Consider the following 22894-nt stretch of genomic DNA (forward strand, 5'->3'; position numbering starts at 1 on the left):
ACAAACAGTCTTAACTAAACTTCGCAACCATCCTGTTAAACCCCATACTGAAAAAAGTTTATCAAACCAGTCCTAATTATCCTGTGATTGCAAATGTGCAACCCCTTCTTTAAGTGATTGTATTGCAGCATGTATAGATTGAGAGTGATCAGAAAGATTCATACAACACATTCCATTAAAATCTTCACAAACATGACCTAAAAGCTAACAATAAAAAGAGCAGTACAACAGAATAGCACAATCAACAATCAACATATAGACGAGGGATCCCTTAGTTGACATATAAACGATCACATGAATTACAACACTAACAAAACATGTTATCAATACAACACAATACTAAAAGGACATTTCACGCTGTAGTGGAAGGACTTTAACAACTTTTTAGTATGAGGAAGTTCAGATGTCCACTGGTGCATAGAACCAAGGGGGTAGAGGAGGCTTATCCGACAAAAATTGGTCGGGGGGCCCCAAAAGCGTCCCCAGACCCCTCCCGGACCACAGCACGGTGGAGTCCTAGTTTCCTCCATGGCTGCCAAATTAAAGCCTAAAAAGCCAAATAAAATTGTTAAGAGACAAAACTCCAAGCCTATAAACAGCAAAGGCACACACACACTTTTTTTTTTTTTTTTTTTGACTCTGTGTTCTCTGTACGAGGAGCGGTTCTCACTTTCCTCAGCAAGTTTTAGGCCATGGTCTATAAAAAAAACAAGCCCAGGGGAAGCAATAAAAGTTTGTTAGTGGATTTAGATACATTTTTAAAGGTATAATTATAATAAAGGTCCAAGCCTGCGCTGCCACTGGTGGCCCGAATGGTGTTTGGGTCGGCATCAGTGCTGGCGGTTGTGGTTGCAGAAGATTGTGCATCTGCTGATTCGGCATGCAATTTGGTGTTGGAGCGCGGCGCCGACCCGCGCTCTGCCTCCCGTTTCCCTGGAAGGCATTCTGACGTTGAAGTATCACATTCCCATCTATATCAAACTTAGAACGGCAGTGGCTATTATAGTGCCGACCTTTTCGACACCGGCTACAAATAGGAATGAGTGTTCTAGCTCGACACTGCTTTTGCGAATGTCCCATTTTCCCGCAACCGTAACAAATAGGGGCGGACCCAGAGAATCTAGGCTGTGCTGGAGTGAGCTGGATATTTTTGAATGCCGCTGCCATAACTTCGTATTTATGTTCGGAAGACCCAAACCTATTACAGGCTTCCATCATTTCAACTAAAGTTGGGTTAGGATTAGGTAAAGTTTTCAAAAGCTTTTTGCAATCAGAATTAGCATTTTCAGCGGCTAATTTAAGAAGGAGAATGTTTCGGGCTTCGGCATTATCAACTTGTTTTTCTAGGGCATCCTGCAGTTTTGAAATAAAATCCATATAAGATTCCTTTGGCCCCTGAGAAATTGTTGTAAAGGCTTTTTCAGGCTTATTTGCATCAGGGATTTGCAACAAGGCTCTTTTTGCTATATGCATATTATCTATCAGTGCCCTTCTCGGAACATCTCGAGCCTGTCTCGCGGGGTCGCCAAACTCAGCCGTACCCATGAGATGGTTAATTGTAAGGGCTTGCAGCTGCTGGTTATCTCCGGCTGCATACTCCTGTAGCAGTTTTTCTGCCGCCGTTCTCCAACGCGATTCCCATAATGATTGTTGCGCGGGATTGAGAAGAAGAGCAGCAATAGATTTTAAATCATAAGGAGTAAGTACATGCCCCTCACAAATGTTTGCAAACAAGCCTTGAAAATAATGAGAGCTTAAGCCGTTTTCTGCTGCAGTGCGGCGAAGTTCTTTTACAATAGAGAAATTCAGCGCGGTCCATTGAGGTCGCCCCTTCCCGGCATACAACACAGGCGCAGCTATCATGGATCCTCTGTCTGTCCTACGTGGTTTCGGCTTTGGGGGGATTTCAATTAAACAAGCAATGTCCATATTCCCTGATTTTTGTGCCTCAACTTTAATCGCCGCCCATACACTTCGCGGGTCATTATAGTCATCAGGATACAGGTCAGGCTCTGATTCAAGATCGATAGGGTCTGGGTCAAAGGGGTCTGGCTCCGAATCCACATTCACCATAGCGGCAGTGGTTAGCAGCGGGGGGGCGGAAGGGGGGTCAGATGAAGTAGTAGAGTCTTTCCCTTTTAAAGTTTCAAAAAGTGTTCGCCAAGGTGCTAAGAGTTTGGCGGTTTCATTATCGCCCCGTGTAGTGGCATCCCATAATTTAACTCCGACCTCGTCCCAAAATGTAGGGTCATAAATAGAGACCAAATTGATGTCAGAAAAATGCTCACGAGTCCATTTTAAAAGCAGTTTTAGATCATGGCCAGGTATAACTTTTTTATCCTTATTAAGTAAAGTCTTTAAAGTATAATAAACGTCTCGTTCTTCTTTTGAATCCATAACAAAAAGTTTCTCCAAGCTCACCTGCCAATCGCGAGGAGGTGATGAAGGTGCGCACCACAATTACCGGCTTCCTTTCAGCCTTTTTCTTCACTCTCGAGTTCTTGGAGACCTGCGACCGGATAATCTTCAATCTTCTTTTTTCTTTAATAATCTTTAGCAATTTTTAAATTTTTATTTACAGTCTTTAGCCCGATCACGTCGGGGTCACCATTTGTCGCAGTGGGTGTTTGATGCAAACAGATGCGAGACGGGGACCCAGTTTGATGCAAACAAATGTCCCACTTTATTGAATCAGAAGGCGATATTTATACACTAATCTAAGAGCTAATGCCACGTATACATATTGCTGATTGGTGATTTCTACATCTCGTTACACACGTTTTAACTTGATTGGCTACAAAGCATTTAGCAACAATTAACTAACAAAGCTTATCTTTCACACATTCGAGCTTCTTCGTGGATGTTGCTATCGTGCCGAGTCCCTTAATCTAATCGTCTTGCTTACTCCTTAACCTTCGAGTGTTCTAACGTGCTGTTCCTTGTGGTTACAAAATATGCTTTAAGCAGCACTGTCCTTGCACATAGCCCAGGGCTTATGGTCGAATTGTTCCATCAACAATTGTTCGGTACTAACAGTTCGAGATTGTACTGCCTCAAGGTTGGCTCTGTCCAGGCTGGATGGTGAATGAGCTAAACCAGCTAAGCAGGAAATGTCAGAGAGCTTAGGAGAATTTGAAAAGCAAACTCTGTTGGTGGGATGGTGAGTGTTCACTGTGTTCTAGGTGGATTTTACCTGTATTGACTAGTGTAGAGCTTGATGCTACCAGAACACCTTTGTGTGGTGCAGTTTCAGGTGGTCTGGACCAAGCTGTGCTGTAGGTGATCTGTACAGGGCAGGTCACCAGTCATTAAAAAAAGGTGTTAAATATAGCTGGGCTTTATTTAGCTTTATGCCTTTATTTGAAGACACTATTAAGTTGTTTGTTTTGGGTTGTTTGGTTTTTTTGCATTCTTATAGAGAGGAGGTTCAGGAAAACTGTGTCCGCTGGAAAAAGAAATTCACCTTTGTGTGTAAGATGAGTGCCAACCCAGCTACAGGACTCCTGGACCCCTGCATCTGCCGAGTATCTGTCCGTAAGGTGAGCATCCAGCCTCTGCTCTTGGCAGGGTACTGATGTCTGTCAGTAGCTGCTTTTTTAGCACCAAGAAGAGCTGCCTGGACAAGGGGGGGAAAGAGGTTATTTGAGCCAGGGTGCAACTCAAATGGAGTCTCTCTCCAGTAAGGGTACTTGACAGAGGGTGGGAGCAACCAGGGTGGTGGTGGAAATCCTTGGGAAACAGGGGTTTGTGAAATCCTAAAAGCAAATTCCAGGACTGTGTAATTAATGACTTTCCCCCTATTTTCCCAGCACATATAACAGCTGCTTTTCCTGTTTTGTATCCCATTATAGGAGCTGAAGGGCGGAAAAACCTACTCAAAGGTAAGAGCACAGAAAGGGCAAATGTGGAATGGTGATGGTCTTGTCTTCTCTTAGTGCTTTACACCCATTAGAAGCCAGTGGCTGTTGTGTGAAGCAGTTTGGAGAGATAGTCATTAGTTTGTAGTTTAAGCTTGAGTTAAGCAATTTCCAAAAAAATTTGACTTGTTGGGACAGCATCCAAATTGTACTGGATGTGGATTTGAGACAGGGGTTGGGAAGATGATCTGCCTGTCCTCAAACTTTGGGGAAGTTCTGAGTCAGATGTGAACTCTCTGGCTTCTGGCAGCATCTCACCAGTAAAAGAACACAGATTCCAGTTCTGTTCTCTAGAACACAGCAGCAGCTGTGGCTGGGGTAGGCACCTCACTGCCTTGTGAGTGCAGGCAGAAACGTACAGCAGAGATCACTGCCTTCCAAAGCACAGGAGGCACTGAGGCAAAGACCAAACAGTTCAGCAGGGGACTTAGTTTTGGGTTGTCCTCCCCTGTTTTCTTGCCTGTGCCATGGGAGAGACAATGGGCCACCCCCTTCTCCTCTTTGTGCTGCATCAGAGACAATGTTGGCTTAGAAGCTGAGCTCACACAGAGCCCAAAACCATGGTTGTTTGAAAATGAGCCACTGCTGTTAGTTTCTAATAAACAGATGTTCAGGTCATGTACAACCTTGTAAGAATTTCTTCTAATCAGTACCCTTCCTGAGACCAAGGAGGCAGCTGGCTTTGATGGGTGAACTGCACTCACTCCTATGTGCTGCTATGTGATAGAAGAGAATGTTGCTGCCTGAACTGTTCCTCTTTTGTTGCTAATTAGGACATGGTCTCTAGGGCTATCAGTTTCTTTTTCACTAAATTCACACTGGGGGAGGTTATTCCTCCCTTCTGCAGAGCAGCCTGTGCAGGGAGAGCAGTATAGCTGGATAAAGAGACATGCTTCTGAGTCAAAGTAAATGCTTCAGCCTGTTCTCCTGCAGTGTCCATCCTTAACCTTCCCACAGTATTTGTAAATGTAGAATTAAAAGAAGCCTGAAGGCATGTCTCCATGGTGGAGTTAACCTGTGCTCTTATTCAGGCCATGTTCTAACCTACTTTCCTTTTAGTCAGTCTCCATTTGTGTTTAGTAGAATTTTGAAATAGACCCATTTGCTCCAGCCCTAAACTAGAGACCAAAACTCAGGTACTTTTCATCTCCTGGGCTGCTGTCTTGTTTGTTCTCCTGTGAAGAAGACAGATGTGTTCTCCTGGAATCCAACAGGAGATGACCTGAGCCTTTTTGCAGCACAGAGATGAGGGATTTCATGCCAGACAGGGTAATTAAACCTTGCAGTCTTGCCCTATGGACCAGGCTTGTTCCAGGCAGGTCCCTGGGACAGAACTGTGATGTGGGACTCCTGACGTTTCTCACAGAAGTCTATGAAAATGCAGCTTGTGAAATACTCTTTCCCTGCTCCCCCCTTCAGCAGGGACTGAGAGTGATGGAGCTGTTTGTGCTCAAGACTGAGTTTCCATGGACTCACACACCTTTCTGGTTTGACGTTAATGTCACTTCAGTGTCAGGGGTTATGGAGAGGAAGCCAACAGGAAGGACTGACAGAGCGGAAACTCTTTCACCGAGCTGGAAGAAACCCCATCAGCTGGCTGGCAAACTGAGGAAACTATTCTGAAAGGTTATATCTGAAAACATCCTTTTGTTAAGGGATCCTTCCTCTATATACTGGGAGTCTGCTTCCTGAGAAGAGCTTCTGACCTCAGCACATTACATGGATCGCTGGAGGGTTCTTCCACACTCTGTCCTCCAGTGTTGATCTTCTCCCAGAAGTTAGTGCTGCAGTGGAAGAAGAGGGATCTGGGTCTGGGCCACTCCTGTGCCATGTCATTCTGCTGGTGTGATCATGCTGTGCCTCCTCTGCCTTTCAGTTTCGTCACATTGATGGATTGAAGCTCCCTCTGTGACTTTCTCCTGTCCTGTTTATCTCAGAGATAAAAGTTCAGTTTTTTCCTTATCAGTGAATATTCCTCAAGCAGCATAGCACTTGGCTAGAAGAGATAGAGGAACATCTATAGCCAGAGCTGGAGAAACACATGAGTTAAGGGAATTCTTCAGAAGGGAGAAAAGTGAGAGAAAAGTTAGGCTATTATTTTTTCTTCCTTTTCACTGAGGAAAGATCCCTGCTCTATCCCACACATTTTTTCCTTTGCCATCAGCTCTTGTTCCCCTTTGAGAATGGGATGGAGGAAGCAGCTATGCTCATCTTGCTACTGTCTTCCCCTGTATCATTTATCTTGTGGAGGCTGTGGTTGAGACTTTTGGAGCTGTGGAGCAGCAGGACCCAGGCTTCAAACAGCACAGACCACAGTTACTGCTGTAACTCTACCAGCTTCCACATTTCCTTAGGATGGTGCTTCTGTTTGAGGTTTCCAGTTCAGCTGTATCCACTGGCTGTCAGCACCAGGGCAGGAGAAATACTGCAGTGCACAGAATAACACTAGGTCTGAGCTATTGCTTCTCCACCTTCTCCTCATCTTCTTGCAGTAGCTGATCCATACCTTGGAGTGACACAAACTTTCTGTGCTTGGATGGATTGGCCAAATACAGGGTACAGCATTTCTTCCTTATCAGATTAAATGAGAAACCAGTGACTTGCATTGCTAAATCTCTTCCTGAAAGAAGCTGTAACTTTCTTTTTTTTTAAACACAGTGTTAATGCACCAGGAATTAGAGCAGAAAAACAAAAGTGCTCTTCATTGTGTTTGTCTTTAATCTAGAGGCATCAGTACTCTCTTTGAATTTGCCTGACACCTTGGCATCCTTCTTTGTTAGAGAAGGTTTAGAGAGCTCACAGCTAAATCTCTCCAAATATTTCTCTTCCCTTCTGCCTGTCAAACATACCACTTGCTTGTTAAACTTTAACAGTGGTGAGGACTTTGCTCCAGGAGTTCCCCAGCCCCACAGCCACATCTCTGCTGCGTGGCTCCCGACTGCCAGCTTGCTGTGCTCAACCCCTGGGTTTGTTTTTCAGGATGGTGTAGCTTTCCTCTGTAACAATACCCTCTCACCTCCTGGTTCACATGCTCCACTGCATTCTGGGATGGCCTGATACAAAGGGTGCCTTATGTTTGTCTATGTGTGATTCTGTTTTTTCCACATCATTGACCTAGTGCCTTCCATGTCCTTGGTTATGCAACGGCTGCGGGTTGGTTAACACTGTCCTGGCCAGCACTGCTTCTCTGCTTGCTTCCTCCAGGCAGGGCTGGCTTCCTGAAAGCCTCCAAGGGTCTACCTGGCTTGGGATTAGGAATGTGACTCTTCCCATCCTCAAGACTCTTGTGTGTGCTGGGCTCCTGTTTCTTCCCTTGCTCACAGGTGTTCACTCTGCCTTTTGTCTGCGTGACACCATGTATCCCTTTATTGAGTAATTTTTGTTCTCTCCCCTTCCCCTCCATTGTTTTCTTGGCTACAGCTGGGCTTTGCTGATCTAAATCTGGCAGAATTTGCAGGCTCTGGATCCACTGTCCGTTGCTGCTTGCTGGAAGGATATGATACTAAGAACACCCGACAGGACAACTCCATCCTAAAGGTACAGCAGCTGATGCTGCCCCAGTGGAAATCCTACTATTAAATTCAGAAAGAGTGCGGTGCTAGGTCTGAGAGAAGGTCCTTTTGGTGTCTTGGCATCCACTTGGCCAAGTGATGACCCTCTATCATTTCTGGTCATCAAAGGAAGCATGAGCAGAGGGGGGGGGGGGGTTCTAAGTACATTGTCAGGGTGGCCAGGCTGGTGTCTTGCTGAGTCACTGCCAGTGACTTGGGCAGGGAAGGAAATAACCTTGCTAAATTCCTGAAGCTGATTTCCTTTGGAAAGGAGCTAGGTCTTGCTAATCTTTACACCTACCCCCTTGACCTCCTGGCTGTTGTGAAATGAGGAGCTTGCTGCAGCATAGCTAACAATGTGCCTTGTCCCCACTCTCCAGGTCACAATTGGAATGTCCCTGCTGTCAGGGGACCCCTGCTTCAAAACGTGAGTTTTTGGGTACTTGCCCCATTCTGGGCAGACCAGGACACCTGGTTCTTCTGCAGTTCTCTGCTGGAGAGTAAAATGGATGGAGAGGGAGGGAGAAAGGGAGGGAGAATGTCCTTCAGTTTTGGGGGTCCAAGGGAAAGGTTGAAACTGGTGATCTGGATTGTTGAACCAGCTGGAATAGATCAGTCAGACTCTGCTGTTGGTGGGTTTGTTCTCTGCTCTGGTTTTCCCAGTGTGGGTGGTGGTTGTGCCATTATTTTCCCTGCTAGTGTCAGTTGGGTTTTGGAAACTAATAGATGTTGATAACAAACTTCATGTTTCGTGTGAAGGATAGAATTTCTCATAGCTCTGGGGCTGGTTTCACTGACCTCCCTGAAGGGAAAGGTCAATGAAGAAAACAGTCTTGGAAACAGACACACTTCAGCACATACCACACAGGATAAAGATCTTGAATTGAAAGGGCAACAAACAAGGCTGAAATACTTTAGTCCTCCTTTTCTTCTACAGGGATCCATTTAGTATAAGTAGGGTCAATTTGAAAGTCAAACTTCCTAATTTTCTTAGGATTTTTGCAGTCATTCCCCTTTTTTTTTCCCTTATATGTTGATGATGTACAAATGTCTAAAAATGGAAGCTTTGCATATAGACAAGTCCTTGATCAGCAGAGCTTTTGAGAAATGGCCCTCATTAGGGGATTAGGCAGGAATTAAACTGTGCTGGGACATCACTTCTGAGCACTGACTTTCTGCAACACTCAGATGAACCTCCTGGTGTGGAGCAGGAGGGCAGAGCAGGCTGTTTGCCTGAGCTGACAGACCCAGGGCTGCTCTGACAGCTGCTGCAGGAACAGTTTGCTTGTCTAAGGCTGTAAAAAAGGCCTCATTAACCTGCAAAGCAAAGTCCCCGAAGTCCCAGGGTGTGTGTAAATCACTGATAACCTGGTTAGGGAGGTGGTGGTTTTTTTCTTTCTTTCCCTGGGGAAGGCATGCTGTGGGTTTCCTGAAATCTTTACAAAACCTATTTAGCTTCCCATATAAAATCCTCCCAGCACTTTGCAGTGTTTTGATAGAGAAAATAGAGGTCCTCTCATGTAGCACCTTCCCTCAGAGCTCCAAGTGAGACAAATAAAAGTTTTTCTTTCACACTCCTCACTTAAAGAGCATAATATGAGCTATTAGTTCCAGTTCAGAGTTTGGTCTATGGGGACGTTAGGGCTCCAAGAGGAATATTCACTTTGCCACGCTGCACATGCCATGGCTTCCACCCAAAAACTCTTCTGGAGGAAGGGAGGGGGCTCCAGGCACTCACAGTTCTGCCCTGCAGTCAGCATTTACAAAGGGATGTTGGGAGCACGTAGAATAACCAGAAAAATAATTCTGACAGCTGGAAAAACACTTTAGTCTCACTGAAAAGGAGTTAAATTTTCAGTTAAAAAGGGAAATGTTATTTGATCACTGTAAAAGTGCTCTCTTAGGGGAATGGGGTTCCTGAGATAAAAGGTTTCTTTTTGACTTGAGTCAAAATGGTTTAGTGAACGGGTGCTGGAATGGAGAGCTGGACAACAGCAAACTGTGAGACCAGTTGGCCACAGGACACATGTTGGGAGAAAAGGGCAGCTCTGGATGATCTGGAGGATAGGTCCCTTCTTGCCTTAATTGACCTAAGAAGCTTCATTTCTCTTACGATGCAGTCCAGGTGTAGCACAAGGTAGAGAAGACCCAAGTTTTGTATGTAGGAAAGCAAAAGTCACACTGTGTCACTGCTCACAGGAGGTGCCAGCTTCTCACCACCACGAAGGGCAGGGGCAGAGCAGGGTGGGAATGGCTGAGATAACTCCTGGTCCCTGCCTGGCAGCTTGTAACCTTCTTCTCTTCTGCTTACAGCCCTCCTTCCACTGCCAAGTCCATCACCATACCAGGACAGGACTCAACCCTGCAGCTCACCTGTAAGGGGGAGGGAACCACCAGCAGCAGCAGTTCAGCCACAATTGGTTCCCTGCGTCAGACCAAGCCCAGAGCTACAATCCTGAGCTCAGGTATGAGTGAGTGTCCCTCCTGGAGCCATAGAACCATAGAACCATAGAACTGGCTGGGTTGGAAGGGACCTCAGAGATCATCGAGCCATGCAAGGCTTGGCTCTGCCTGGACACTCTTTTGGTTTTTTTCCCAGCAATTGCAAGCACGGAAATCACTGCATTTTTCATGTGTTTCCACACTCATCCTCACTCATCTGCTCATTAAGAAAACTGAAGGAAAATAAAAACTTGTATTAAATGCAGCTGGGGAGAGGTAGCATGAATCTTTGTCACATGTATTTTTCTGCTAGTGAAGATAAAGCAGTTACTCTTTGCTGGGGATTTAATGATTCATCTGTTGCACTCTTCCCTGCTCTCCGTCGTTATCCACTCAGTTATTCTGTTACTCAGACTTATCTGCTGGAAAAGCTCCTCTGAAGGTTTTAGAGGTTGGTTTGAGGTCTAGTGGCCTTGTTCCAGCTGCTGATGCAGAGTTCTTCAGCTTCTTGATGAGCCCATTTTCAAGGGCACTGCATTTTCCCACAGCTTTTTTTTTCCTTTCCAGCATACTCCAAATGTGCAGGCAGAAACACTGCACCAAAATAGCACTCTAGTCTCATCACCTCAGTAACTTAGAACAGTGTGCAAGTGGTTTTCTGAAAAAGCTGGCTAACTTGTGCAAAAGAGACAAGCAGGGGTGATAGGAAAGGAACAGAGGTGCATCTGTAAGGCACCTGTGTCAAATTCAGATGGGATTTAAATGGCGTGGGCTCTCTCACAAGTAATAGAAAGGGAAAGGTAGTGACAGGAGAAACACCCAAGTGGAGGTTTTAAGACATTACTGCCAGAGGCAATGTGATGCTTTCTTGGTCTTAGCTTAATGATTTGAGTGGTGGGTAGATTCAGATGATGCCTGTCCTTCTAGATCCTTCAAGCCTGCAGAGATGCTTTTAAATTCAGGTGCTGAGTGCTAGAATTACTGATAATTGTGACAGAAGTTCACTGTTGTCTTCCCTCCTCCCCAGCTGTGTACAGCAGGATCTGTACAGCAGGGCTCTGCCCACAGACTCACCCTTTTTCTGTCATCTCATGTCCCAAGCTCAGTCTCCAGTCCAAGAGGGTCAGTGGACAATGTGCTGGCTTGGCAGCTGTGTAAGTGAAGTGCCCTGTTGTTTCTTGGCAGGTGTCCCAGAAGAACCAGATCAGAACCTGTCCAGCCCAGAGGAAGTCTTCCACTCGGGGCACTCGCGGAACTCCAGCTACGCCAGCCAGCAGTCCAAGATCTCTGGTAACCATTGATGTGCACAGCTCTGCCAAGCACTGGCCCCAGCCTTTTTTCTCTCCTGCACGTTGTGAGAGTGATTTGTAGTCATCTATCTCTCCCTGCTCTGTTATCAGAGCCTCCTGTTCAGTCTCTGCAGATGAGTATGTCTAAATCTCTGTGTATGGGAGTCAGAACTCTGTGTATGGGAGTCAGAACGCTGGTGTGAAGCTGCCCTGCCTCTGAACTGCACTGCTGGGAAGGGGAGGAGATCTGGATTGTGATGGCTCTGATGTGTCTGCAGGGTACAGCACGGAGCACTCCCGTTCCTCCAGCATGTCTGACCTGACCCACCGCAGGAACACCTCCACCAGCAGCAGCGCCTCCGGAGGGCTGAGCATGACAGTGGAGTGTCCTGAGGGAGAGCGGGACCACAAACTGGAGAAGCCCCCTCGCCCCCCCAGACCAGCCCTTCTGCTGGACAGACCCTCACGGTAGGTCACTGAGGAGCAAAGTGCCTCCTCTGGGAGGGCAAGACAGAATCTGCTCCTTTTGGCTTCTTGCAGTAGAACAGAGGTAGCCCCTGAGAAGGAAGTTATGAAGTCGGCGTCTTGAAAAGCTGAATGAAGTTTTCTTCTTATTTTCTCTCACCAGGAGGAAAAAGGACTCAGTGGAGAGTCACCCAACCCGAGTGGATGACACCAGGATCGATGCTGATGATATAGTGGAGAAAATAATGCAGAGTCAGGACTTCACAGATGTCAGCAATACTGAAGGTGAGAGGATGAGTCTCCAAAGGGATGTCTTGGCTGTTCCTTTTTACAAGGCTGCCAAGATTTTTCAGTCAGATCTGATCTGTTATTGACTCCCTTTCCCTTTTGACAGCAGTTTGCTTTCAGTGCTTGCTAGGTGTTTCTGTGATAGGTAAACAAACCATGTGGGATTGAGAGCTGCACATCCATTAGGAAATAACACTTTCTGCTGTTCTACACATTCCATCAGAGGCTGAGCAGCAGCTCATACAGGAAGGGAGGGTAAAAATATTGGTTCTTCAGGGCAGTGGATATGGGTTACATCAGCTGTCTGCACTGTTCCAGTGGCCTTCCTCCAGGGTCAGCCCAAGGGTATTTATTAGTAGGGGAGCTCAACTGGAGTGGAAACAGTGCCCATGTCTGCAAAAAGATGAGAAGAAAGACAGGTCACAGCATGCTGGTGAGCGGGTCTGTTGGGGTTTCTGAGGAGGGGTTTTCTCCATTGCAGCCACAGAATCTGTTGAGAGAAAACTAATAGTGTCACAGCATTTGTTTTAATTTTCTATTATCTAATTGTGTTTTTTCAGTATGTTTTAAACCTGAGTCTAGCTTGTTGTAGGTGCTTCTGTATTTTACCATTGTTCACTTTAAACCACTGCATATGGCAACTTTCCTATTCATGTGGGGATCTACACCTGGCTCAGCATGAAGTCAGACTAAGCTGAATGTAGCCACCTCTCACCAGCAGAACGTGCTGAGTTTCTCCTCCAGTGCTGAGCCTACAAAAAGCAGCATGAGGCCCCATGTCTCACCTGCTCAGATGTGTCTAAGCTGACCAAGAATTCACATCAATGGAATTGCCTTAAAAGAAGCAGCTGGGGGAGTATCAATTAAGTGATTTCTCTGTGTTTACTCTTTCAAAGCTTAATGCTATGGTTGGTTTGTACATGAGGCTCCCTTCCAGAGCAAGAAGAGGAGCTTCTTTAGGAACACCAGAAAACATGGACATGCATTCCCAGAAACACTCTTGTTGCCCCTGTTCTGATCCCTGACTTCCTTTGTCTGCAGACAGTAACCTGAGGCTATTTGTGAGCAGAGATGGAACAACGACATTGAGTGGCATTCAGCTGGGAAACAGGTAGGCTTCCTAAGAGGCTGGCAGGCTGAGAGGGGCTCCAGGGAGATTAGTTGGCTCTTTGTACTCAGGAAACTTCCACCTTTTGCTGCAGGAGAGGTTTCTAAACATCATGTGCTACGTGGTGGCTTTATGCCCACATTAACACCCCTGAGCTCCCTCTGGTGACAGGCTACAGCTGCACTGGAGTGTGAACCCAGTTCTCAGCAGCTCAGAGGGATAATGTGATCCTAGTTGTTAGATCCAGGAGCAGAAATAAGGAGAGAAAGGACAAAATGGTAGAGGTTGGTTGGATCCTGCAGCCTCTGGGAGGTGGGCAGCTTTGCCTCCTGCTGGTCTGCAGCAAAGCTGCAGCAATGCTTCAGTGTCCCTTTTCCCTGCCAACTCCCTCTTCTCTAAGGGTTTGTTCTCTTGTGAAAGAATTCTGGACAAATAAAACTTTTTCTTGCCACAGTACCTCTAGTGAAGTGTCTTGGCAAGTTGCCTTTGAGCCTTTATAGCACCTTTTGAGGTTTCCAAAAAAAAAACAAAAAAACCAAACCAAATAATAGTAATGCAAAGATGTGTCAAGTCAGTGACAAAATTAGGAGCACTGCAAAGCCAGGAACCCTGGCTCTTTGCTCAGTATACTCCCTCCCCTTTCCTCTCTGCTTTAGAAGGATTCATGTGTTACACCCAGCTCTTTCAAGCAGTCTAGTGTTAGCTTGCCACGTAGCTGTCTGGTTTGTGTTACAAGAGTTGACTTCTCAGCAGACTGACTGGTTATTTTCAGTATTTTGTGTGGGGTTAGAGGGTGAGGTTTGTGAGCAGAGTTATGAATAAGAACTTGGTTGCTTTAAGTGACTGAGGACAATAACCTGGCTTTTTCTTCTCCTCCCCCACTGCCTCCCCAGGGTCTCCTCTGGAGTTTATGAGCCAGTGGTGATTGAAACCCACTAAATGTGAAGAACAGGGTAGAGCTGCTGGAAACAGGCCCCCTACCCAGTCTGCTGCAACATGGATGCCAACCTATACCTCTCTTCATGCAGCATTCCAGAAGGGATTTCTCCATGCCCCTCCCCATACATTTGCACTGCAGAACAACTCCAAGACCACTCCAGATCATGCACTTTCCCTGCGTTGGCATTACCCTTCTCTGCTTCCCATTTCTTCCAGTGCCTGTCCTTCCCCCTGTTTCTGATCAGACACGAGGTGTCTGTTGGGTTTATCCTTAGTCCTAGAGGATGTTTCTCATCTGCATCCCTCACTCTACCATTCACTTGCAACAGGGGACTTCTCAGCTTCTGGCTCCCCAAAACTTTGGGTTATACCACTGTGAACTCTTCAAACTACTGGGGGAGGGGGAAACCATCCTAACCAAACTGAGAGCTGCTTCTTTGTGACACGGTGAAATGGCCACTTGCAGGAGGCTTTATTCCACTGACTCTGCAAGGGAACATCACCTTCCAAGGCAACGGTTTTACTGAACAAAGTATGCTACGGTGTGCACTTCACTTCCTACCCTCAAATCCCCAAACATCCACTTCTCATAGGAAATATCTCCCAAAAAGTGCATTTCAGAAAACTACCGTGATCCAGATGGGAGCTGATAAACAGTTAAATGCTAGTGCTTGTTGTACCACTAACTGCTACCCCTTCCACTGCTGGGCATGGAAGGGCAGTGTTCATCTGTTAGCACTAGCAGGAGCACTTTAGAGCTTCCAGATTTTACCTGGAGGAGGCTTCTACTTGCTGTTCCAGGAGTGTAATTCCTGTTTGCTGGACTGGTTCAACAAATAGTCACTGTTGGAGCTTGGAATACAAAGCCTCTTTTTTGTTTTGGGGTTTTTTGGGGTTTTGTTTTTTTTTCTTGGTGGTTTTGGGGTTTTTTTGGGTTTGGGTTTCTTTTTTTTTTTTTTTTTTTTTTTGGCTCAGGAAGGGAGCTGCCCTTCTTGAATTGTGAAAAGAATCCAGTTGTCTGATAGCTCTCCCCTGGACCAGAGTAGGATTCAGTTGGCTGCAGTGGTCTCTGTGTTGTGGTGGTGATAAACAATTGCCTCTCTTGGCCTGGGCCAGGAAGGGAATTGGTGTTGGTTGGTCTATTGGTCAGTAGGGATTTATGGTTCCTTTTTGGGGCCAGGGAGAAGCCACCATCTCTGTCTTCAAAGGCAGAATGGGCGTTTGCTGCTGCATTAACCACAGCAGCCTCTCTTACCTGCTTCGTGGTGAGTGAACTCTTCTGACAAAGCTTCAGTCTGTTCCCTGGCTGATCTTTCAATTGCTCTTCTTCGAGTTTGGTTTCTGCAGTTGTTTGGCACTTTAGCTGCCTCTTTCCTTGCCTTGCATGGCAGAGATGTCAGTCCCTTTCAGCTCCCACTTAGAGATTCTCCTGGCAGCAGAACTGCAAAGGAGGAGGGAGCTCTGCAGACTCACTGCCAGCAGGCTGTGCTTGCAGCCCTTCCTGTGCTGACTCTCTCAGCAGATAAGCTGTTTCTGTCTGGTGCCCTTTCCTCTTCCTCTGGTGTCCTGCAGTAGCAGTGGGAGCAGTGACACACTCCTGGGCACAGCACAGGCAGCCACGTGCCCTCCCCTGGCACACGTGTGTGCGTGCACACTCACATGCCTGCACACTTGTCCCCTTCAGCAAGGAAAGAATTATAACTGAGCACGTTGTTGTCCAAATCCTTAATTATTGTCCTGCCTTTTTTTGTTTTTGAAGGAGAAAACAAACAAGCAAGCAAACAAAAAAGGATTAATTGGTCTCTGTAGCCAGAATGCATGCAGATGAGCTACTGGAAAAGGGAATTTGTCAGAATGAGAAACAAGGCATGAAAGGGCCTTGATTTATATATAATTTTTTTTGTTTGCCCTGCTAGCTAAGGATGGGGAGGGTGCAAGGCAAGGGGGCACAGCTATATGGCTTCTTATTCAGTTTTGATGGTTTCTCTCTTTGAATCAAGAGGCTTCTTTCTGTATTTGGACAGACCACACATAGGATATGGATCTTTTCCACCCTTTCCCGATCAAAGGGAATTCACTTTGGATTAGGGTAGGGAGGCATACAGGGAACACCTTGGCTTGGTTTAATGTAGGGAAAGGCTGTTGGATCTTTTGAGTCTGTCTAGAACAAAAGCTCTTTCACACTTGCTGGTGTTTTTTAATGGTGATCTCCATTCAGCCTGGGTAGGCTTGGCACTCACTAGCAGGCTGGTGAGCATCCTGCCCTCTTCCTGGGACACTGCATGTCTGCAGGAAGGGGAGAACTGCCTGTTTTTCTCTCTCCCTAAGGCTCTGCCAAAAAGCCAGGCCTGGCCTGACCCTCTGCTGGGGTCAGGGTGAGGGCAGGAGCAGGCTGGGACAGCAATGGGTGTTCCTGCCCTGTCTGCCCATGCTGGGCTGAGAGTTGGGCTGCTCCCCAGGGGCCAGCAAAGCCCCTCAAGAAATCAAGTCCAACCAGGGCTTGAAAGGAGCAAACATAAGCCAGGAAAGGGGCCAAAATCCAGCTCACTTCTGCTGCTTTGCTTCTCTTCCCATGGAAAACAATGGCAGTCACTGTCAGAGCAGTTGGGAACCCAGAGCTTTCTTCTGGGCTCCCCCTGGCAAGGGGCTGCTGCTCCGGGGCGCTGGCAGCTCAGGATGTCACAAAATCCCCAGTGGGACAGAGGGAGGAATCTCCTCCCAGCAAAGCAAGAGGAGAAGCAAGTGAGCTTCTCAGAAAGCTGATCTCACCATCCCAGGCTGGCAGAGGTGTAACCTGCTCCATCGCATAGCTGTGGCCAACTTGGCACATCTCTGGCTTCTCTTCCAGCAGCTTGGCACACCACTGCTTGTATTTTTGATAACTGTGTCCCATTAGGGTCTCTCTTCTTTGTCTCCACATTATTGACCCCACAGATCTTGGCCTTTCTGTAGCTTTTTAGCTCTCCTACCCCTCATTTAGAATAAGAAAGCAGCCCTAAGTCATTCAGCCTGGGCTGGAACCCCCAGAGCAGAGCTGGAGGAGGGAAGGAGCAGTCTGTTCCCATTTCTAGATCCCACACAGAGCTCCCCAGAGCTGCGTGCCCACCACGAGTGATGCTCAGCAGTCCCTGGCCAGGGTGGGGTGGGTGGAAGTGGGGTCACTTGTCCCACAGACTCCCTCGGGATGCTACATCTTGCGAGCACTTTTTCCTTGTGGCATCCCTGCCATCTGTTCCTTGTTGGACTTTGAGCATTTAAGAAGTGAATCAGTTTCCAGACCCAAACCTCTGGCTAGTTTCCTTTTGGGTGTTGCTTTTTTGGTGGTTGTTTTTTTGTCTTGAAGTTTATTGAATTTTTTTTTTTTTTTTAATAAACCCAGCAGGCTGGTGGTTTGGTTTTGGGTGTTTTTGTTTTTTGTTTTTTTTGTTTGGTTTGGTTTTTTTGGTTGGTTTTTACTGCATTATTGTTTCATTGATATTTTAGTCTGGGGGGGGAAGAGGGAGGATGTTCTTCCCCACATTGTTCCCCTTCTCAGGGGATGCAGAGGTGGCTTAAACAACTAAAAGGACCTTATTGGCAGGACTCTGTGTCCCCTGGGTCTCTGATGCTGGCAAGCAGGGCTGCTCACACCTGGCTGAGCCTGGAGAGCAGAGCTGGCTCTCTGCTCTGGTCTGGGGGCCAGAAATCTGTTGGCTCTGCTCTCCCAGCTCCTGGACCTGTAGTTGGTGAAAGCCCATTGCAAGGAGTTGGGAAATTCAATGTAACTTTTTTTACTAACTTTTTTTTTAAAACAAAATACCGAACAGTGTAAACTGAGTTGTTGTCCAAAAGAATAGGTTTAGTTGTGACTTGGGTGAAGGAGATAGGTTTCAAAGCAAAATTAATGGGGGGAAAAAAACATTTCAAAAATGATGACAAAAGGGGGAAGGAGGATGCTGCTCCTCTGTTGTGTTCTTCTGTATGGTTGGCACTTTACACGGGGGCCTTTGTGCTGTCCTGACCCTCACTGGGACAGGCAGCAAATGTGTGATCTCTCCCTGCCCCCCCTCATTGCCACATCACTTTGCTCCCCCATTCCCCCTCAGAAAGTTAATAAGCCCTTTTAAATGTTTGCTTCAGTTTTTAGAGGGTTCCAAACCAGGCTGAGACCTGAAGAGAAAATAGGTTATTTCATTCTCATCTTAATAGGAGGGGTTTGAGTTTTTATTTATTTCGTCGTTACTGTTTCTTTTTAAACCGGTGGCTGTGCAGCTGGACTCTGCACTCCCCATCCTGAACCTCTGGGAAAAAAAAAACCTCACTCCAGGTACGCTCGAGCACCGAGGTTGAACACCCCTCCTGGAGAGGGGTCCCTGCTCTCCCCCCTCGCTGCCTTACCCAGGAGCTGCAAATCCACCCTCTGCCCCCCCAACCTCACCCTGAACGAGTTCTTGCTCTGGGACTGAGCCCTGTGGACAAGGCTGTGGTCCCCAGGGGGGATGAGTTCCTACAAACACTGCCTGGCTGCAGATGTTTGTCCTTGAAAAGCCACTTCCTCACTCTGGGGAGCAGCAGGGGGGCTGGGATGATCAGCTCAAAATTCCCCTCACCATGCGTGGTCCTTCAGCCCATCCCAGCCCGATGCCCTCCACAGCTCCACATCCATCACCCCTGCCCCGTCAGGAGGGAACAAACATGGAAAACTGGGGAATGAAGAAGGAATTTGGGATGGAGCTCTGAGTGAGAAGTGTGGCTGAGCCTCGGGACTTGCCTCAAAGACAGGGAGTAAGAGTAGAGCCCGTATTTTTGTGGGGGGAGGGTGGGGAAGGGGAGATCATGTTTTATTTTCTTGAGAGTTAACTGAGCTTGGTGATCTTGAGATGAGGCGCGCACTTGATTTATACCAGATTCTATAGAGAGATGGCTGATATTTTTGGAAAGGGAATGGGTCTATGCAAACTTCCAAACTTGCTTGAAAGATAGTTTAACATTTTTTTACTTTGAAATCTAAAGATAAATCTAACTTTTTTCTTAAAGCAGAAGCGCGTTTAGAAAGAGAAGCTACTTCCACTGCTCTATTTTGATGATGATTCTTGGAAAGTTTGGGCTGGAGGGAATGACTATTTTTCACCATTTTTATCTTGCTCCTCTAGTTTGTTTTTTTGTTTGTTTCTTTTTCTAACGGAATGCTGTGGCGTCTTTGATTCAACAGATCGTGTTTGTATTTTCTGTATCTGGTTCCTAATGTAGAGAAATAACAAATATATGAGGAAATCAATATAATGTCAAATGTTGTTATGGTTTGGGGGGAAATAAAGGTTTTTGGTACTTCACACTGATTCTTTTTGCTGCGTTTCTTGATCTTTTCTGGTTTAAAAAACACCTGTGAAGGAAGCAAAGGGTGAGGCAAGGTCTGTGGGTGTGTAGCACCCTGGAATAGGATTTGGCTTTGCCTTGTAGGGTTTTCTTGGCTGCTGGGAGTGGAAATCCCTGCCAGCCCTTCCCTCTGGACAGGAGAATGGCTGGAAAGGGGAGCTGGGTGGGACCAGCATCCTGCAGCTCAGGGGACCATGAACTGGTCCTTGGGGCTGGCGATGTCACCCTGAACACAGTGTCCTGGCCCGGGCTCTCCCCCTCCTGCCCCACTGACCCAGGAGAAGGTGCTGCAGCCTGGGGGTGCTCACAGCCCCCTCCCCTTCCACCACAGGCAGGCAATGGCACTGACAGAGGTTTGAGTCAAGCTTTTGGTGCTTGGGTAGAACCACAGAATGGGAGAGGTTGGAAGAGACCTTAAAGATCCATGGGCAGGGACACCTCCCCCCAGGCCAGGTTGCTCCAACCCACCCAGCCTGGTCTGGAACCGCTCCAGGGCTGGGACAGCCCCAGCTTCTCTGGACAACCTGGGCCAGGGGCTCACCATCCTCACAAGAAAATATTACTTCCTAAAATCTAACCTCAGTCTCTCCTCTTTTCACCTTAAAATCATTCCCCCTTTTGTCCCATCCTTCTGTGACTTTCTTAGCAGTCCTTCCCCCAGGCACTGGGAGATGCTCTGAGGTCTCCCTGGAGCCATCCCCAGCCTGAGCCCCAACTCCAGATCGTTTTCAAGCAGAGCTGCTCTGACACTCCCACCATCCCGAGGCCTCCTCTGGACGCCACGCTGGTGCAGGTGAAGGCTGGAGGGGAAGAAGCAGTTTTGCCTTCCCCAGATACACCAGAGGGGGCCATGCGGGCTCTTCCTTCCCCTTCCTCAGACTCGGATCCTCTGTGCTCCTGGGCCCTGGGGCTCGCTCTTCCCCCTCCCCATCTGACGCGGGCTGGGTGGTTTCTGAGTCGTTTCCCTCAGCACTCCCAGGCAGCGGGGTGGCTGACCCGTCCCCTCGTGTCACCCTCCGGTGGCACCGCAGCCTCAGGAGGCACCAAAATGGCGAGGCCCCCCGTGCCATGTCCGCCCCCAGGACTACATCTCCCGTCGTGCCCCGGAGCAGCCGCGGACCCCCGCTGATTGGCTCTCTCTGCCGGGGAAGGGGCGGGGACTTCACGCAGCGCGCTGATTGGTGGCCGCTCCCGGAAGCGGGGTGCTGGCGCGGAGGAGGTCGGGGGTGGCGGTCGCCATGGTGAGTGGGGTCGGGCAGACCCTGAGGGGCCCGGGGGTGCCCCCTGCTCGGCACCGCCTGAACGGCGGCCGAGACCCAGCACGGGGCTGCCCGGGGGAGGCTGGGACTCCACGACCGCCTCCATCGGCCTTTGCGGGGCAGCTGCGGTGCCGGTCGGTGCCCCCAAAGCGGGCCAGAGCTGCGGGTGCCAGAGCTGCGGGAGCGCTGCCAGCCGCAGGGTCCGGTCCCGCCGGTCTGTCGGTGGGTGATTCCCACACAGCCCGGGGCAGACCCAGCGGCCGGTGCCCGTTAACCGGGCTGCTCTGACCCTCTTTCCCTTCGCAGGCCACGGCAACAGACCAGGTGGTTGGATTCGGCTTGGTTGCCTTCAGCCTCGCTCTCTTTGTTTACTACACCCTCTGGATCATCATTCTGGTACGAGTCTCCTCTGGCACTTAGAGCCCTGATCACTTCACACTCGGGTGTTGGCAGGGGCTCTGTTTAGGTGCTGATGTGTCCTTATGCCTGAAGGAATCCACCTCGCTCACTTCCTGGTCAAAGAATGTCAAGGCAGAGATTCCTGGGGGGGTTGGCACAGCCCTTGCAGCTTGAGTGCACCTGGGTGAGGCCAAGCTCTGATGGTGCCTCCTGCCCCTGCTGCTCCTGGGGGTCTGACCCAGATCTGAGCTAAAGCCTGGTCCCTCTGGGGGCACTGGTGTTTGTGTTTGCTGTCCTCCTGGTTCTAGTGGGAGATAACAAGCATAAAATAAAACAACTCCTACTAAGCCTGGAGCCTGGTAGAGAGGAGAAGAGTTGAGGGAGTGCAGAGCTTTGGAAAAGTGATTGTCAGCCTGGTGGTCTGCCCACTTCTAAGGACCCATAAACTGAGGTTATTAGTGGGGTTTTTTTCCCTATAAAGGAACATCTCCTGAGCTCTCTGGGTACAGGAGGTATGGTGTCAGCACTGCCAGCATTCCCTCAAACTCAGAGTTTTTAATTCTCCTCTTGTCTCTGCTCACCGTGCCACTCGGTACCTGTTTAGGATTCCCGGGAGCTCGCAGGGTTGCTCGCTGCTGTGCACTGCTCTCTAGTGTCCAAAGCGTTTCCCGACCTCCGCAGAGGGATCCGGGCGGGATCTCCATGGAGCAGAAGCCGCTGCCGGCTGCTCCGTTCTGCCGGGCGGAGTCCAGAGACCCAGCGGCCCTGCCCACCCTGTGCCTCCCTTTTTTTGGCTGAGCACTGAAGCCTTCACCCCCGGCTCTGGTGTCCCTGCAGCTGTGGGCTGAGCCACCTGCAGTGCTGGGAAACTTGGGGTTGGGTTGGTTTTTTGTTCTTTTTTAAATCTCTCTCTTCACGCCTGACATTTCCATCCTGCTTGCAAAACCACGAGGCTGCAGGTGTCGGGGGCTTCCCCTGGTGTGGTGCCCACCTGGTGACAGCTCTCTCTGTCCCCTGCAGCCCTTCATTGACAGTGACCATGTCATCCACCAGTACTTCCTGCCCAGGGAGTATGCTGTGATCATCCCCGTGGTGGCTGGGCTGCTGCTGCTGCTATTTATAGGTGAGTGATAGTTCAGTGGTTCTAATTAGAAGCTTCTAAATTAGGAAGGGTGAAGAGGGTTGCTGGGGGGGTTAGCTAAGGTGTGACACTCGTGACACTCTGCTGACGTTCTGTTCCTCAGTAGTGAGTTTTAAAGAGCTGTTATTGTAAGTTTTCTAGGAGAATTGTTCTCTTTCTTGTAGGTGTTTTCATAATGGTTGTGATGTGGAAGAGCAGAAAGACTGCCAAAAAATTGGACTGAAGGCCCAGCTGAGAGAGATGAGGAGAAGGTGCCCACCCTGGGGTGTCACAGCCAGGAAAAGACTTTGCTGGCAGCACCAGGCATCACCTCCTTCAGAGCACTCAGCACCCAGCTGCCTGTGCCCTCCCACTCTCCTGCCTGTAGTTTACAACTTACTGACCAAAGGGAAGCAGAACTGACCTCCAGGGCTCCCCAGGAGAGGGACCAGAGCCCCAGCTGTGAGGGACCTACTGGGCCTCCAGCAGCTGGAACTGCCAGAGTGCAAGTTGAGCCCTGCCTGGCCTCATGCTGACCCCTCCCCTCTGCTCTGTGTCCAGTAGTTTGTTCCTTATCAGTTTGGGGTTTTTGTGTTTACATAAGGTTTATGAGTTTTGGGTTTTTTCATTGGATTCAAAATTGAGAGGAAAGAAATGAGACTGAGCTTGGAAAAGGCAGGGTTGTGTTCTCTCCATCTGCCTGCTGGAAGGACTAGTGGTGGGCTCTAAGGGGGGACCCAGCAGGTGGAGGGTGCAGGGACA

General features: G+C 48.4%; 2 protein-coding genes across 3 annotated transcripts in view; both read left to right on the forward strand.

Annotated features, from left to right (window-relative positions):
• Positions 1–19311, forward strand: part of FAM102A (family with sequence similarity 102 member A) — a 39911-nt gene extending 20600 nt beyond the window's left edge. Inside the window, exons 1-11 of one of the 2 annotated variants that reach the window (XM_030461044.1) lie at positions 3064–3160; positions 3419–3539; positions 3852–3881; positions 7338–7454; positions 7849–7895; positions 9782–9933; positions 11096–11200; positions 11478–11667; positions 11828–11949; positions 12994–13063; positions 13954–19311. In XM_030461044.1, coding sequence (XP_030316904.1) covers positions 3477–3539; positions 3852–3881; positions 7338–7454; positions 7849–7895; positions 9782–9933; positions 11096–11200; positions 11478–11667; positions 11828–11949; positions 12994–13063; positions 13954–13999 — 942 coding nt within the window. In that variant the 5' untranslated portion in view covers positions 3064–3160; positions 3419–3476 and the 3' untranslated portion in view covers positions 14000–19311. Of the gene's footprint in view, positions 1–3063; positions 3161–3418; positions 3540–3851; positions 3882–7337; positions 7455–7848; positions 7896–9781; positions 9934–11095; positions 11201–11477; positions 11668–11827; positions 11950–12993; positions 13064–13953 lie in introns of those variants that run through there. The other variant, XM_030461043.1, reaches the window with a different exon arrangement.
• A 1210-nt stretch (positions 19312–20521) lies between these two features.
• On the forward strand, positions 20522–22546 carry DPM2 (dolichyl-phosphate mannosyltransferase subunit 2, regulatory). Its single transcript, XM_008491417.2, has 4 exons — positions 20522–20595; positions 20920–21009; positions 22033–22135; positions 22318–22546. The coding sequence occupies exons 1-4, from the start codon at positions 20593–20595 to the stop codon at positions 22374–22376; spliced, it is 255 nt and encodes an 84-aa protein (XP_008489639.1). The 5' UTR covers positions 20522–20592; the 3' UTR covers positions 22377–22546.
• Positions 22547–22894: the final 348 nt, after the last annotated feature.

This window comes from Calypte anna, chromosome 17, assembly GCF_003957555.1.
Source record: "Calypte anna isolate BGI_N300 chromosome 17, bCalAnn1_v1.p, whole genome shotgun sequence".
NCBI lineage: Eukaryota > Metazoa > Chordata > Aves > Apodiformes > Trochilidae > Calypte > Calypte anna.